We start from the raw sequence: 15,226 nt of genomic DNA, 5'->3' as shown, positions 1-15,226 counted from the left end.
AAACAAATTACATTACAACGCACCCCCAAATTCACCTTGAGATAAAGGGTTTTGCCATTAATGAGCAAGGCGACCTTGGGATCTAGTTGTTTGTGCACTGAATCAGATAAAGCATGTATATCAATCTCTGTACGTTCGCCAGCTGTTTGTAGATCCATGTAAACTGGTTGTGAAAACTCAGAGATTAAACTTTCATGGCCAAGCGAATTGACAGATTGTTTCGTTTGAAATCTGTTACTGCGTGATTGACAACACTTAATGAAATGGTTTCTTTTGTTGCAGAATCAACATAGTTTCCCATATGCAGGGCAACGGTCATGAACTGCAGCATGTGAACCCCCACTGTTAAAGCAATTATCGATCAGTCTTAGCTTGGTAACCAGCACTTGAGAAAAACGAGGAGAAGTTTGATCAGACATACTGGCAGCATTAACTTCACGAGCAGCAGAGTGTCCCAGAATTTTAATGTGAGCATCAGTCATTTCAGCTATGTGACAACGGTTTTCAGCAGCCACTAAGGTTAGGTCAACTTCCCGCAGTAATTCATCGCGTAATTTATCAGTCAATATACCATGGATGAGACGGTCGCGAACAAGACTGCCATGTATATCTCTGAAATCGCATCGACTTGCTTAAGATATGTTTAAGTGCACTAATGTATAACTCGACAGATTCTCCCTGTTTTTGACACCGTGAAAAAAACAGATGACGTTCAATGCTCACATTGATTCGTAACTCACATAATTATCAGAATTTACGTCGGAGGCATTCAGACACTGATCTACACAGAGGTCACAGTTCAGGAGTCAAGAGTGTTTTATTGTCATACTAGACCAAGTACAGACCCGTTGGGTTTGCTCCCCCAATGGTGTGATCCCCCAACCCAATATTCCACCATGCACCCGTCTCCTCCAACGGAACTGAACCCGTTCCCAAATGTAAGATTCCAGCACTTCCCTGCCTCCCTCAGCAGTGGATTTAAAAAAAATTCCAATTTCACCTCCCCTGCCTGCTGCAGCAGTTCCAATTGCAATACAAATTGGCCCTCCCCCTCCTGTTGAAGCACTTGCTGTGATATCCCATTGAAGTGAAAAGTTCAGAGTGTTCCTGTCTTGCAACTTTGTTTTGAAGTGTGTTGGAAGCTGATAGGAAGGAGCAGCGAATCAAAAGGCAGAAAAGCAGCCGAACGCCAGGCGGCAGGCGGCAGCCACACAGTTTTAATATATAACTAGACCAAGTGCAGACCCACTGGGTCTGCTCCCCCCAACCCAATATTCCACCATGCACCCGTCTCCTCCAACGGAACTGAAGCCGTTCCAAATGTAAGATTCCAGCACTCCCCTGGGTCTGCTCCCCCAATGGTGTGATCCCCCAACCCAATATTCCACCATGCACCCGTCTCCTCCAACGGAACTGAACCTGTTCCCAAATGTAAGATTCCAGCACTCCCCTGCCTCCCTCAGCAGTGAATTGAAAAAAACCCTCCAATTGCACCTCCCCTGCCTGCTGCAGCAGTTCCAATTGCAATACCAATTGGCCCTCCCCCTCCTGTTGAAGCATTTGCTGTGATATCCCATTGAGGTGAAAAGTTCAGAGTGTTCCTGTCTTGCAACTTTGTTTTGAAGTGTTTTGGAAGCTGATAGGAGGAGCAGCGAATCAAAAGGCAGAAAGGCAGCCGGACGCCAGGCGGCAGGCGGCAGCCACACAGTTTTAATATATAATAGATAGATAGATGTCCCAGATAGAACAATGAAATTCTTACTTGCTGCAGCACAACAGAATATGTAATCATAATAAATAATATAACAAAAAACTCATATAAATGAGACCAAAAAATAACAGTGCAATAATAATAATAATAATAATAATAATAATAGTCTATTATAGTTCATAGCTTATGAGGTTGTAGTGTTTAATAGCCTGGTGGCTGTAGGGGAGAAGATGTTCCTGAACCTGAACGTTACAGTTCTCAGGCTCCTGTATGTACCTTCCTCCTGATGGCAGTGGGGAGATGAGTGTGTCGCCAGGATGGTGTGGGTCTTTGATGGTGTTGGGTGCCTTTTTGAGGTAGCGACTACAATAGATCCCTTCGATGGTGTGGAGGTCAGAGGCAGTGATGGACTGGGCAGTGTTTACAACTTTTTGCAATCTTTTCCCCTCCTGGACGTTCAAGTTGCCGAACCAGGCCACGATGCAACTGATCAGCATGCTCTCTACTGTGCACCTGTAGAAGTTCAAGAGAATCCTCTTTGACATACCGAATCTCCGTAATCTTCTCAGGAAGTAGAGGCGCTGATGTGCTTTCTTTATGATTGCATCAGTGTGCTGGGTCCAGGAAATATAATCGGGAAAATACACGCCCAGGAAATTGAAGTTTTTGACTATCTCCACCATCGGTTGATGGAAACAGGATTCCTCAACCTCACTTTTCCAAAGTCCACAATCAGTTCTTTGCATTTGCTGATATTGAGAGCCAGGTTGTTGTGCTGGCGCCATATGGTGAGTCGGTCGATCTCACTTCTATATTCTGACTCATCACCATCTGCAATTCGTCCCGCAATGGTGGTGTCATCAGCGAACTTGAAAATGGAGTTTGCACTATGTCTGGCTACACAGTCATGAGTATAGAGTGAGTAGAGCAGGGGGCTGACCATGCAGCCTTGAGGTGCTTCCGTACTGATTATCACTGAAGTGTTTCTGCCAACTCGAACAGACTGTGGTCTGTGGATGACGAAGTCGAGGATGCAATTGCAGAGGGATGCGCAGAGACCCAGTTCCGTGAGTTTCGTAACCAGCTTTTTTTATAATCAAAAATATTTATTCAAACATTAAAATAGTATTTACAGCACAATCAAACAAAACAAACCCCACCACCATAGAACAAGACAAAACAAATATACCAAGTAAACTACTAAACAACTACATTACAATCCTTGTCCAGGATACACTGAACCCCCCTCGGTGCCCAACAGTCCCGGAAATCCCCCAGGGTGCCCATGGACAGCGCATAATCCCTCTCCAGTACCACCCGGGCGCGGACGTAACCCCCGGAAAAGGGGCAGGCAGTGGCTCGGGCAGGGCCCTCTTCTGCCTGGCACCATGACTCGCGGATGGACAGCTTGGCCAGGCCCAGGACCAACCCTACCAGTACATCTTCAGCCCTACCCTCTCCCCTACGCACAGGGTGTCCAAAGATGAGGATGGTGGGTGAAAAATGCAGCCAGAGATAAGGAGCAGCCCCTTTAGGTATTGGAACAGAAACTGCAGCCTCACACACTCCATATACACGTGGTACACAGACTCTTCCAGCCCGCAAAAGTGGCAGGCATCGTAACCAGCTTTTTTTTTATTTTTTTATTTTTTTATTACAACAAAATTTATTCAATTATTAAAAATAATATTTACACTACAATAAAACAAGCCAGAACCCACCACCATAATACAATGCAAACATGTATCCATAATAAACTACTATACAACTATGATACAATCGTTATTGAGGATACATTCAACACCCTGCGGAGCCCAGCGGTCCCGGAACTCCCTCAGGGTGCCCGTAGACAGGGCGTATTCCCTTTCTAATCCCACCCGGGCACGGACGTAACCCCGGAAAAGGGGCAGGCAGCTGGCTCGGGTAGAGCCCTCCACCGTCTGGCGCCGTGACTCGCGGATGGCCAGCTTGGCCAGGCCCAGGACCAACCCTATCAGTACATCTTCAGCCCTACCCCCTCCCCTACGCACAGGGTGTCCAAAGATGAGGATGGTCGGTGAAAAATGCAGCCAGAGGTAAGGAGCAGCCCCTTTAGGTATTGGAACAGAAACTGCAGCCTCACACACTCCATATACACGTGGTACACAGACTCTTCCAGCCCACAAAAGTGGCAGGCATCGTAACCAGCTTGGAGGGGATGATGGTATTGAACGCCAAGCTGTAGTCTATAAACAACAGCCTGACATAAGTGTTTTTATTGTCCAAGTGGTTCAGTGCGGAGTGGTAGGCTATTTAGGACTGAGATGAGGACAAACTTTCTTCACCAAGAGAGTTGTGAATCTGAGGAATTCTCTGCCACAGAAGGCAGTGGAGGTCAATTCACTGAATGTTTCCAAGAGAGTTACATTTAGCTGTTGGGGCTAGCAAAATCAAGGGATATGGTGAAAAAGCAGGAACAGGGTACTGATTTTAGATGATTAGCCATGATCATATTGAATGGCATTGCTGGCTCGAAGGGCCGAATGGCCTATTCCTGCACCTATTTTCTATGTTTCTATGTAACTTGCTCACGTTTGAGTATCTGGAAATAAATCTCGACCACTTGATTTTGAAGCATTCATGCATGGTGGAGGTATAATATAGTGACAGAATGATGCAGCATGAAAACAGGCCCAGTGGCCCAACTTGCCCACACCCGCCAACATGTCCCAGCTACACTACCTGCTTTTGGTCCAGATACCTCCAAACCTTTCTTATCCATGTATCAATCTAACTGTTTCTTAAATGTTGGGATAGTCCCTGCCTCAACTTCCTCCGCTGGCAGCTTGTGTGGAAAAAGTTACCTCTCAGATTCCTATGAAATCTTTTCCCCTTCACCTTGAATCTGTCCTCTGGACCTCGATTCACCTACTCTGGGCAAGAGACTCGGTGCATTGAAATGTACATTTCTAATGCATTTTAGAATTATGGAAAGTCTTACTTTTAAAATAGTAACGTTTCCACAAACATATACCTCCTTTATTAATGTCATGGTTTGATGATTCTAAATTCAAATCAAAATGAAATATACGTCAAAAGGAGAACGCATACTCTGATTTTTTTCCCTGAGCAAAACATAATTTGTATGACTTTGCAAAATCAGGAAATGTTATGATTATTTCTTGTCCCTTTTTCCAACTACAAACAAAAAAAAGCACTTGAAATTATAACACATTTAAAAGTTTTTTTTGTCAAATTTTGTAACGCTGAAGGCACTGGCGTCGATCCCGGGGGGAGGGGGAGGGGGATATACCCCGCTCCCCCCCATTTTTTGAGGTGGAGGAGGGCCTGTGTTATTATCCCCCAGTTTTTGGAGGTCGAGCAATAACAAAAATAATAATCACCTGCTCCTATCTCTCATGTAGGCCCTACATTATCTTAAATGTTGGGATAGTCCCTGCCTCAACTTCCTTCGCTGACAGCTTGCCACCACCCTTTGTGTGGAAAAAGTTACCTTTCAGATTCCTATGAAATCTTTTCCCCTTCACCTTGACCATTGGGTCTAGGTTAGGTTTTTTCAGGAGGGGCTGGACCATCGCGTGCTTGAAGCAGGTTAGAACAGTGCCAGTGGCCAGAGAACTGTTGATAGAGAGGATGCTGGGACCGGCTATTGCAATGACCTCCTTCAGTAGGGCAGTGGGGCCAACGTCGAGGAGGCAAGTAGCAGGTTTCATGGTGGAGACCAGCTTTACAAGGGAGGGTAGAGTAACAGGTTGGAAACAGTCTAATTTAGAAGAACAGACCAATGAAACAGCTAGGTCACGGATGGGAGGGGAAATATTCATTCTGATGTTCTTAACTTTGCTGGTGAAAAATGTAGTAAATTCTTCGCACTTAGCAGGGGACCCAGTTAAGCTGGTACTGGGGGCAGGACATATGACAGAGGTAATGGTACGAAATAGGACCTTGGAGTTATGGGGGTTTTTGGAAATAAGGTCGGAAAAATATTGTGTTCTCGCAGACTTTACTGCTTCCTGGTATTTGAGGAGATTGTTTCTCAGAGGTTCAAAGGGCTAGTGAGCCCAAGGCAGTGTCGTGGGAGATGTTCCGAAGATGCATTGCTCATATTCCATCAAGAAAGGCATTTTTTAAAACAACATATTTTATAACAATATGAAACTCCAAACACTGTAGAGCCTGGGAAGTATTCTTGAGATGCACTTGCCGCTGCATGTTATGGCAGTAATTCAGCTCGCAGCCCACTCTCCAGCTCCAGAAACAGTCAATGCAGTTACGGTGGCTCCAGTGATCAGGTGCCCATTGCTGAGGTCCCACGGGCAGGCTGCTCGAGCCAAACCCTGCCAACCCAGTGGCACCTACCACATGGCGCGCTGGATCCCGGACATCTGGTTGTGGTCAGCGAGGTGACGGAACATGATCTGGCTGAGGCGCCATCTGCGCTTGACCCCTCGCGGACGCGAGGTGAGGACGCAGCGATTATGGAGCCGGACGGGACAGCTGTCCCTTGGCAGAGCTGCAATCTCCTGGTCGGCAACCTCCTGCAGTTCCTTTGGTAAGATAGTATTTTTCCGAATTGCATTGAGTCGCCGCCTCTCATCTGCAAAGTCAAAAGCCATCTTCCTCCTTTTCACATCCCTCAGCATTCGCCAATCCACATAGTAATTCCGAACCGGTCCCGTGTTTCCTCCGGAAATCAATGCCAACAACTGGCGCCCGGTGCTGTGGATGAGGCCTAGAGCTCGGCTCCACGCCGCCGCCATGTCCGCGTCCGCTGCGCGTCCCCGCTCCAGAGAGCAGAGAAGCCCGCGTTTCAGCGGTGGCAGCAGGATGGGCGATCGTTACGTAGTGCTGGAAATCGCGTCTAAAGACACCCCACCGATGGGCAATGTCCGAGTCGAAGACAAGCACATCGGGCTTGAGGCAAGAGGTAGCCATGGCACGGGAGATAGAACAAGGGATAGGGAACTGGGTCAAACGTAAATAAAAACCGACAAACAGGAGGCGCGGAGGCACGATTGTGACACCATGTAAAGAGGAGTCATGAACACACTGTGTCTTTACTACTTTTTTATTGATATCACATAACCGTTGCTGCCCTAGCTGTACGTGGTCTGTCACCGGAGCTAGAGAGGGATCAATGGGTGGGGAGGTTGCAATTATACTTCTGATATGGGGAGTGGTTAGTAGTGGTGAGGTCACTATATTAAAGGTACATGCACATGTCATCTACACTTCTGTTCTGATTTTCTGCACTCTCTTCTTAGGGCTCTGGTAGTGTCATTGAGCCAAGGGCAACCTTTAGGCTTAGGCTTTTTCATTTTAAGAGGAGCAACAGAATCCAGGATGGAAGAGCAAGTGTTATTGAATAAAGAAATTAGGTCATCAGTGCTGAGATGGAGGGGAGACACCTCGATGGTGCAGATGTCGGGAGCAGCTATGAGAGCCTCAGAGAACTTAATGGCAGTTGAAAAGTTTATGGAATGGTAGTGAACAGGGAGATGGGATTTTGAGGGAGAGAAAGGGAGAGATGCATCAAATATAATTGCGCTATGATCTGACAGACAAACATCAATAATTTCTATATTACAAATTGGGAGACCAGACGATAGCACCAGGTCGAGTGCATGACCAAGCTTGTGCGTGGGTCCATTGGTAAGTAGAGTCAGATTTAAGGACTCAACTAGGTTCACAAGAGGCTTAGTAGGACAGCAGACATGAATGTTAAAATCACCAAGAATCAGGACCCGGTCAAATTTGGGCAACAAGCTAGCGATAAGATCTGCAAATTGTGTGATAAAGTCCTTATGCATTTTTGGTGGGCAATACACAAGAACAATTAAAAGTGGACAGACTATACCAGCTATAATTAGTTGATGTTCGAAGCTGTTCGAAGGAGAATTAAAGTGTCCAGCAACCGGGAGATCAGGTTGGTTCAGGCAGGCTGAGCGAAGATGTTCTGCAAAACAATCGCCCAGTCTGTGTTTGGTCTCGCCGATGTATAAGAGTCCACATCTTGAACAATGGATATAGTAGATGAAGTTGGAGGAGGTGCAAGTGAACCTCTGCCTAACCTGAAAGGACTGTCGGGGTCCCTGGACAGAGTCTTCTGCATCTTCTGCAGTTGCAGGGAAAGATACCTGGGGAGGGGGCGATTTGGGTGAGAAGGGATGAGTTAACCAGGGAATTGCGGAGGGAACAGTCGCTGCGGAAGGCGGAAAGGGGTGGAAATTGGAAAATGTGGCTGTGGTGGGATCCCGTTGGAGGTGGCAGAAGTTTCGGAGGATTATGTGTTGTATGCGACAGCTGATGGGGAGGAAGGACTAGGGGGTCTATCTCTGTTGCGACTGGGGAGGAGGGGGACCGAGGTGACACGAATGTGGGCCTCATCATTCCCTAAAGAAAGAGGACATCTCGGATGTTCTAGTATGGAACATCTCATCTTGGGCGCAGGTGCGGCGTAGACGGAAGAATTGGGAGTAGGGGATAGAGTCTTTGCAGGAAGCAGGGTGAGAAGAAGTGTAGTCCAGATACTTGTATATGGCTTGATTGTACTCGAGTATAATATGATTTGACATGCAAGCAATTTATTTTGCTGTATCGTGATACATGTGACAATAATATACCAATACTAGACTATGCCAATAATAGATCTGCATAGCTAGGAATGGTGAACAGCTATCTTCTTTACAGCAAAATGAGGTGGTTACCTTTTATAATCTTTTCTCAAAGGTTTTCTACAGAATTTGCCATCTTTGGAAAACCATTCTAGCAGTGCCCCCTACAGGATATCTTCAATCAGTAAAAACAAAGCATGCAAATGGTTAGATTTCTCCTTAATCAGAACCTTAAGATAAAAAAAATTGCAAATGCTCAAAACTTGAATGAAACTGGAAAACAATGAACAAACTTGTTTCCTCACTTTTTGCAATTATAATGAGTTATAAAAAAGATGGATATTTTCATTGTTTTAAAGCCACATTAAAGAACTTGGACAACAGGAACTAATCATCTGTTCAGGGGCCAGCACATTGATGAATCGCAAAGAAACTTTACCAATTCCCCTAGTTCCTCAAAGATTTTTGGAAATTTGGCATGTCACCAAATATTCCATTGAACTTCTACAAGTGCATGATGGAGATGAATCTGACTGGTTGCAGGACAGGCAGGTTTGGTACTAAATGAAGCTGCAGAAAGTTATTGCGTTTGCCACTATTATGATTAATGACTTCTTAATCACTGAAGGGATCAACGGGAAGCACTGCTTTCAAGAAGGCAGCTAATATCAAAAGCTCACACCACCCTGAGCACACTTCTAGCTATCATTGGAAAGAGGATACAGGCGTCTGAGAACCATTATCCCCAGGTTCAAGAATGGCTTCCTCCCATTGATCACCGGGCTCTAGAACTACCCAGAGCAACCTAACCACAACCCTGCCTCAGCACCAAATGAAGATGAACTTTGCACTACCAAGGTTGCATTATGTATTATGGCTTTTGCAGTTTCATGGTCTATGTAGATTGATTATGCATGTTAACCAATCACACATAGTTAGCATCACTAACCACACCCCGCTATAACGTTTATATTAACACTTGCTTCTGGCACTACTCAGTTCAAGCAGCAGTTGGCATGTTCTGACATCTAACCATCCTTCATGCTGTTAAAGTTTAAGTGCTGATTAAAGATGATTTTGGATCACATAGCGTGTCTGGAGTTCGTCTACAGTCTAGTTTACCTAGAATAAGTGCCAAACAGATCTAAGCTATATCTATATAACTAAAAGTCTCATCTTGACCACTTCCTCTCTGTGCTGTATATTGATTTTAGAAAAAACGCTACCATATATCGCTATGAGTTTTGGCCATCTTACTCACAGTACTCCTGCACTGAGGCAGCCCTGAGGATTTTTCCAATTGGTGAAAAATAAAAAGGTTATGAGTGTTTAAAATATCTTGAGATCAGCTGATTGGTCCTCCTCCCTCCCTCCCCCCCCTCCCTCCCTCCCTCCCTCCCTCCCTCCCTCCCCCCTCCCTCCCTCCCTCCCTCCCTCCCTCCCCCCTTCCCTCCCTCCCTCCCTCCCCCTCTCTCTCTCCCTTCCCTCCCTTCCCTCTATCCCTCCCTTCCATCTGCGTGAGAGTTGGCAGCCCTGCTATGCCTTAGGTCCAAAAGAGGATAGAAAGAAAATACTTAATGGTCTTTGTAAGAAGATTTTAATAAGCCCTTCTACATTTAAGGTAAATTGACATATTAGAGGCAAAAAGCATCTTCAATATACAGGTCTCTCCACACAACTGAAAACAATTGCACTTAAGTAATACATCATCCATTCTGCAGGCTTGCAGTTATAATCATTTTTTTCTTATTAGTTAATCCCAAATGATATTTTCTGTAATTTCAGATAACATTAAGAGACATAAAGACGCAGTGAGCATGAACAAGAGACACAATAAGAAATAAATTAATAATTCTCATCTTTGACATTTAAATTGTTCTTATATTTTAAGTCAATCACATTAATAAATCCTTTTTCCACTTTTCATGCCTACGTGTTCTTCATCACAATGGGAGCCTAATGGGAACCTAATGGGCAGGAATGGATGCTCTGAGGGAGAGCCACTAAGAGTGCATGGGGGGAGGTTGTGGGGAGATTGACTGAATGCGTGGGGGGAGGGTAATGGCAAGGAGTAGAGTGGGAGGGTGAAGGGAGCAGGGGTGACTGAGTGAACTGCCAGCATACCAGGCGTGAGTGACTGCACTGCCAGCCCACCAGCGGTCAGTGAATGCACTGCCAGCCCACCAGCCGTCAGTGACTGAACTGCCAGCCCACGGGCTGTGAGTAAGTGAACTGCCAGCCCACCAGCCGTAAGTGACAACTGCCAGCCACCAGCCGTAAGTGACTGAACTGCCAGCCCAATAATCCATCTCCCCCTTCTCTGTCACCTGATTTGAGCAGAATTTCTGGCAGTTTCTCAGCTGCCAGCCTGCCAGGTCTGAGTGACTGTACTGCCAGGTCTGTGACTGTACTGCCAGGCCTCAGTGACTGAGCTGCCTGGACTCAGTGACTGAGCTGCCAGCCCAAGAATCCATTCGACCCACAATGTCAATACTAGCCCTCTGGAAACCAGTCCCTTCGGCCCACAACACCCATACTAGTGCAACAGAAGCCCCCCCCACTGGCAAGCAATATTGGAATTGGTGGAGAGGTGGAATATTGCGTTGGGTGACCAGCCCTCCCGTGTGATGCTGGTACCCAACGGGTCCCACAAGTCTAGTTATTGTATATAAGTTGGAAATGTTGTCCTTTGTTTGAAATACGTTGAATTTGACATAACTTTTATTGATTAGCTGATATGCAAAACACTGCAACCCTGTATATGTCGCGCACAAAATGATGTAAATAAAAAGTGTTTTCCTTGTTTATGAAGTTCAATTTAGAGTTATTTGAAATTGTGGGGGTTGGTGCAAACTACTGCTGACCTACAATTGTGTCGTTATGAGACATTCACATTTTAAAGATCCATGTCTCAAAAAAAGCAAGAAGCTCCCCATGTTATTCGAGCAACTTATTGGCTGAATTTAAATATGTAGGTATGTATGCACTAGTTTTGCTCCTAATTCCCTCTTCCAAATCATTAATATATATGGTAAACAGTTGTGGCCCAACACTGAGCCTAGTGGCAAAAAATTCCAGAAGATTAGTCAAGCATAATTTTCCTTTCATAAATCCATGCTGACTTAGACTAATCCTTTTACTGCTATCCAAATGCCCCATTATTACATCTTTAATAATTGACTCCAGCATCTTTCCCACCACCGAAGTCTCTAATTCCCCGTTTTCTCCCTCGCTCCTTTCTTGAAAAGTGGGATAACATTAGCTATCCTCCAATCCACAGAAATTGATCCTGAATCTATTGAACATTGGAAAATGATCATATGTATATGTATATATATATGTATGTATGTGTACATATGCATGTATATGTATGTGTATATATGTATGTATATATGTTTGTGTGTATACGTATATATATGTGTGTATATATATATCTATATATTACTAAAAGTAAGATCTTGACCGCTTTTGACTTACTGTAATGTGATTTCTGAGAGAACGCTGCCACTTACGACCGTCATTTTTGGCCACCTTGCTCAGAGTCCCCCTCCGAACTGGAGGATCTTTCCTATTTTTGAAAAATCAGAGAGATATTAATGTTTTAAAATAATTGCCATTCTCTCTGCTGCCCCCGCTGGCGGCAGGGGGGAGGGATTATAAAACCCGGATGTGTCGTGGCTCACTCAGTCTCTGCCAGACAGTGGAAGCGAGAGGGTCACGCATCTGGCTATGGTGAGTGTGTTTGTTGGATGTTAATTAAAGCACTTTTTTGCTTCACTACAGGAGGCTTTAAACATTTGTTTTACACACTGTATATTCAACACGTTCTGAAGTTACTTGGTCTTTTAGTATTGTGTGTGTGTGTGTGTGTGTGTGTGTGTGTGTGTGTGTGTGTGTGTGTGTGTGTGTGTGTGTGTGTGTGTGTGTGTGTGTGTGTGTGTGTGTGTGTGTGTGTGTGTGTGAATGAGTCTCTGTGTGTGTGTGTGAATAAGTCTGTGTGTGTGTGTGTTTGTGAATGAGTCTGTGTGTGTGTGTGTGTATGTGAATGAGTCTGTGTGTGTGAATGAGTCTGTGTGTGTGGGTGTGAATGTGTCTGTGTGTTTGTGTGAATGAGACTCTGTGTGTGTCTGTGTGGGTGTGAATGAGTCTGTGTGTGTGTGTCTGTGTGTGTGTGTCTGTGTACAGTGGCTTGCAAAAGTATTCATACCCCTTGAACTTTTCCACATTTTGTCACGTTACAACCACAAACGTAAATGTATTTTATTGGGATTTTATGTGATAGACCAACACAAAGTGGCACATAATTGTGAAGTGGAAGGAAAATGATACATGGTTTTCAAATTATTTTACAAATAAAAAACTGAAAAGTGTGGCGTGTAAAAGTATTCAGCCCCCTTTACTCGGATACCCCTAAATAAAATCCAGTGCAACCAATTGCCTCAGAAGTCACCTAATTAGTAAATAGAGTCCACTTGTGTGTAATCTAATCTCAGTATAAATACAGCTGTTCTGTGAAGACCTCAGAGGTTTGTTAGAGAACATTAGTGAACAAGCAGCATCATGAAGCCCAAGGAACACACCAGACAGGTCAGGGATAAAGTTGTGGAGAAGTTCACAGCAGGGTTAGGTTATAAAAAAATATCCCAAGCTTTGAACATCTCACGGAGCACTGTTCAATCCATCATCTGAAAGAGTATGGCACAACTGCAAACCTACCAAGACATGGCTATCCACCTAAACTGACAGGCCGGGCAAGGAGAGCATTGATCAGAGAAGCAGCCAAGAGGCCCATGGTAACTCTGGAGGAGCTGCAGAGATCCACAGCTCAGGTGGGAGAGTCTGTCCACAGGACAACTATTAGTCGTGCACTCCACAAATCGGGCCTTTATGGAAGAGTGGCAAGAAGAAAGCCATTGTCGAAAAAAAGCCATAAGAAGTCTCGTTTGCAGTTTGCCACAAGCCATGTGGGGGACACAGCAAACATGTGGAGGAAGGTGCTCTGGTCAGATGAGACCAAAATTGAAATTTTTGGCCTAAATGCAAAACGCTATGTGTGGCGGAAAACTAACTGCACATCACCCTGAACACACCATCCCCATTGTGAAACATGGTGGTGACAGCATCATGCTGTGGGGATGCTTTTCTTCAGCAGGGACAAGGAAGCTGGTCAGAGTTGATGGGAAGATGGATGGAGCCAAATACAGGGCAATCTTGGAAGAAAACCTGTTAGACTTGAGACTGGGCGGAGGTTCACCTTCCAGCAGGACAACAACCTTAAACATACAGCCAGAGCTACAATGGAATGGTTTAGATCAAAGCATATTCATGTGTTAGAATGGCCCAGTCAAAGTCCAGACCTAAATCCAATTGCGAATCTCTGGCAAGACTTGAAAATTGCTGTTCACAAATGCTCTCCATCCAATCTGACTGAGCTTGAGCTATTTTGCAAAGAAGAATGGGCAAAAAAATCAGTCTCTAGATGTGCAAAGCTGGTAGAGACATACCCCAAAAGACTTGCAGCTGTAATTGCAGTGAAAGGTGGTTCTACAAAGTATTGACTCAGGGGGGCTGAATACTTTTGCACGCCACACTTTTCAGTTTTTTATTTGTTAAAAAATTTGAAAACCATGTATCATTTTCCTTCCACTTCACAAAAAAATCATGCACCACTTTATGTTGGTCTATCACATAAAATCCCAATAAAATACATTTATGTTTGTGGTTGAAACCTGACAAAATGTGGAAAAGTTCAAGGGGTATGAAAACGTTTGCAAGCCACTGTATGTGTGTGCGTGTGTGTGTGAGTCTGTGTGTAAGTGTCTGTGTAAGGTGGAGGGTTTGTGTGATCAACAAATAACAAATAGTACAAACTAGCGCAACAAAGCCCCCCCCCCCCCCCCCCACTGGCCAGCAATATTGGAATTGGTGGCGAGGTGGAATATTGTGTTGGGTGACTAGCCCTCCTGTGTGACGCTGGGACCCTACGGGTCCCACTTAGTCTATTGTGTGTATCTATATCTATCTATATAATATTAAAACTCTGTGGCTGCTGGCTGGCTGTGTTTCAGCCTGACTTGTGGTTGCCAGCCTGTGGGTTCCAGCCTTTGATTCGTTGCTAGGCCAACACCAGACCCACAAACGCCAAGAATTTTTCCATTTCGGTAGAGATTTCACCTTTCATTCCAAGTATCCACTCCTGATTAAATGTCGTCGTGTTTATGTGCACATTTTTAATAAAATCCTTCTTCCCCACCCCCCCCCACTACCCACACTAATTTTGTCGCCTCCTGCTGGCCAGCGACCATAACGGTTGCTGGCGCCCACATCTCGCCACAAAGACGCCATTTAAAAACAGCCGCACTGCTGAGTGCTTGAATCTTCAGTTGGAGGACCACGTCTCCCGTGGGGGCTACGGGTAGGGAACGGCTGCGTTGGGGGAGTTCCCTACTGCACTTGGTCTAGTATATATATATATATGTGTGTATATATATGTATGTACATGTAGGTATGCATATATATATGTATGTATGTGTATATATGTATGTGTGTATATATGTATATATACATATATATATATGCATATATTTATGTATATAATTATATATATAATTGCCTTTATGGTTTACGTACATCATCTGACATATAAGATAAAGAAAGTAAGTGATGCTTTAAATCAAAGTTGCTTCTGATCCATGAGAATGAACTTTATTTATCTCTAACTTGCCTCTCGCACACAAACACACATTCATATAAATATGTTAAATTTAATTTTGTGCAGTGTGTGTTCAAGCAATAGAAGGGAAACTGCACAATACAATGCAAGGATAAACTAAGCAAAGGAGGGGGCTGGGGAGGGAAATGGGGGAAAACATTTACAATAAAATTAACTAAAGTATGTGAT

At 44.6% G+C, this 15,226-nt stretch overlaps 1 protein-coding gene across 1 annotated transcript; it reads right to left on the bottom strand.

The window, feature by feature from the left end:
- Positions 1 to 5,783: 5,783 nt before the first annotated feature.
- LOC129702907 (28S ribosomal protein S14, mitochondrial-like) lies at positions 5,784 to 6,527 on the bottom strand. The gene has a single exon (XM_055644993.1). The coding sequence runs from the start codon at positions 6,469 to 6,471 to the stop codon at positions 6,067 to 6,069; it is 405 nt and encodes a 134-aa protein (XP_055500968.1). The 5' UTR covers positions 6,472 to 6,527; the 3' UTR covers positions 5,784 to 6,066.
- Positions 6,528 to 15,226: the final 8,699 nt, after the last annotated feature.

The sequence above is a fragment of the Leucoraja erinacea genome, chromosome 13, assembly GCF_028641065.1.
Source record: "Leucoraja erinacea ecotype New England chromosome 13, Leri_hhj_1, whole genome shotgun sequence".
Taxonomy (NCBI): domain Eukaryota; kingdom Metazoa; phylum Chordata; class Chondrichthyes; order Rajiformes; family Rajidae; genus Leucoraja; species Leucoraja erinaceus.
This window is presented reverse-complemented; position numbering and strand designations above follow the sequence as displayed.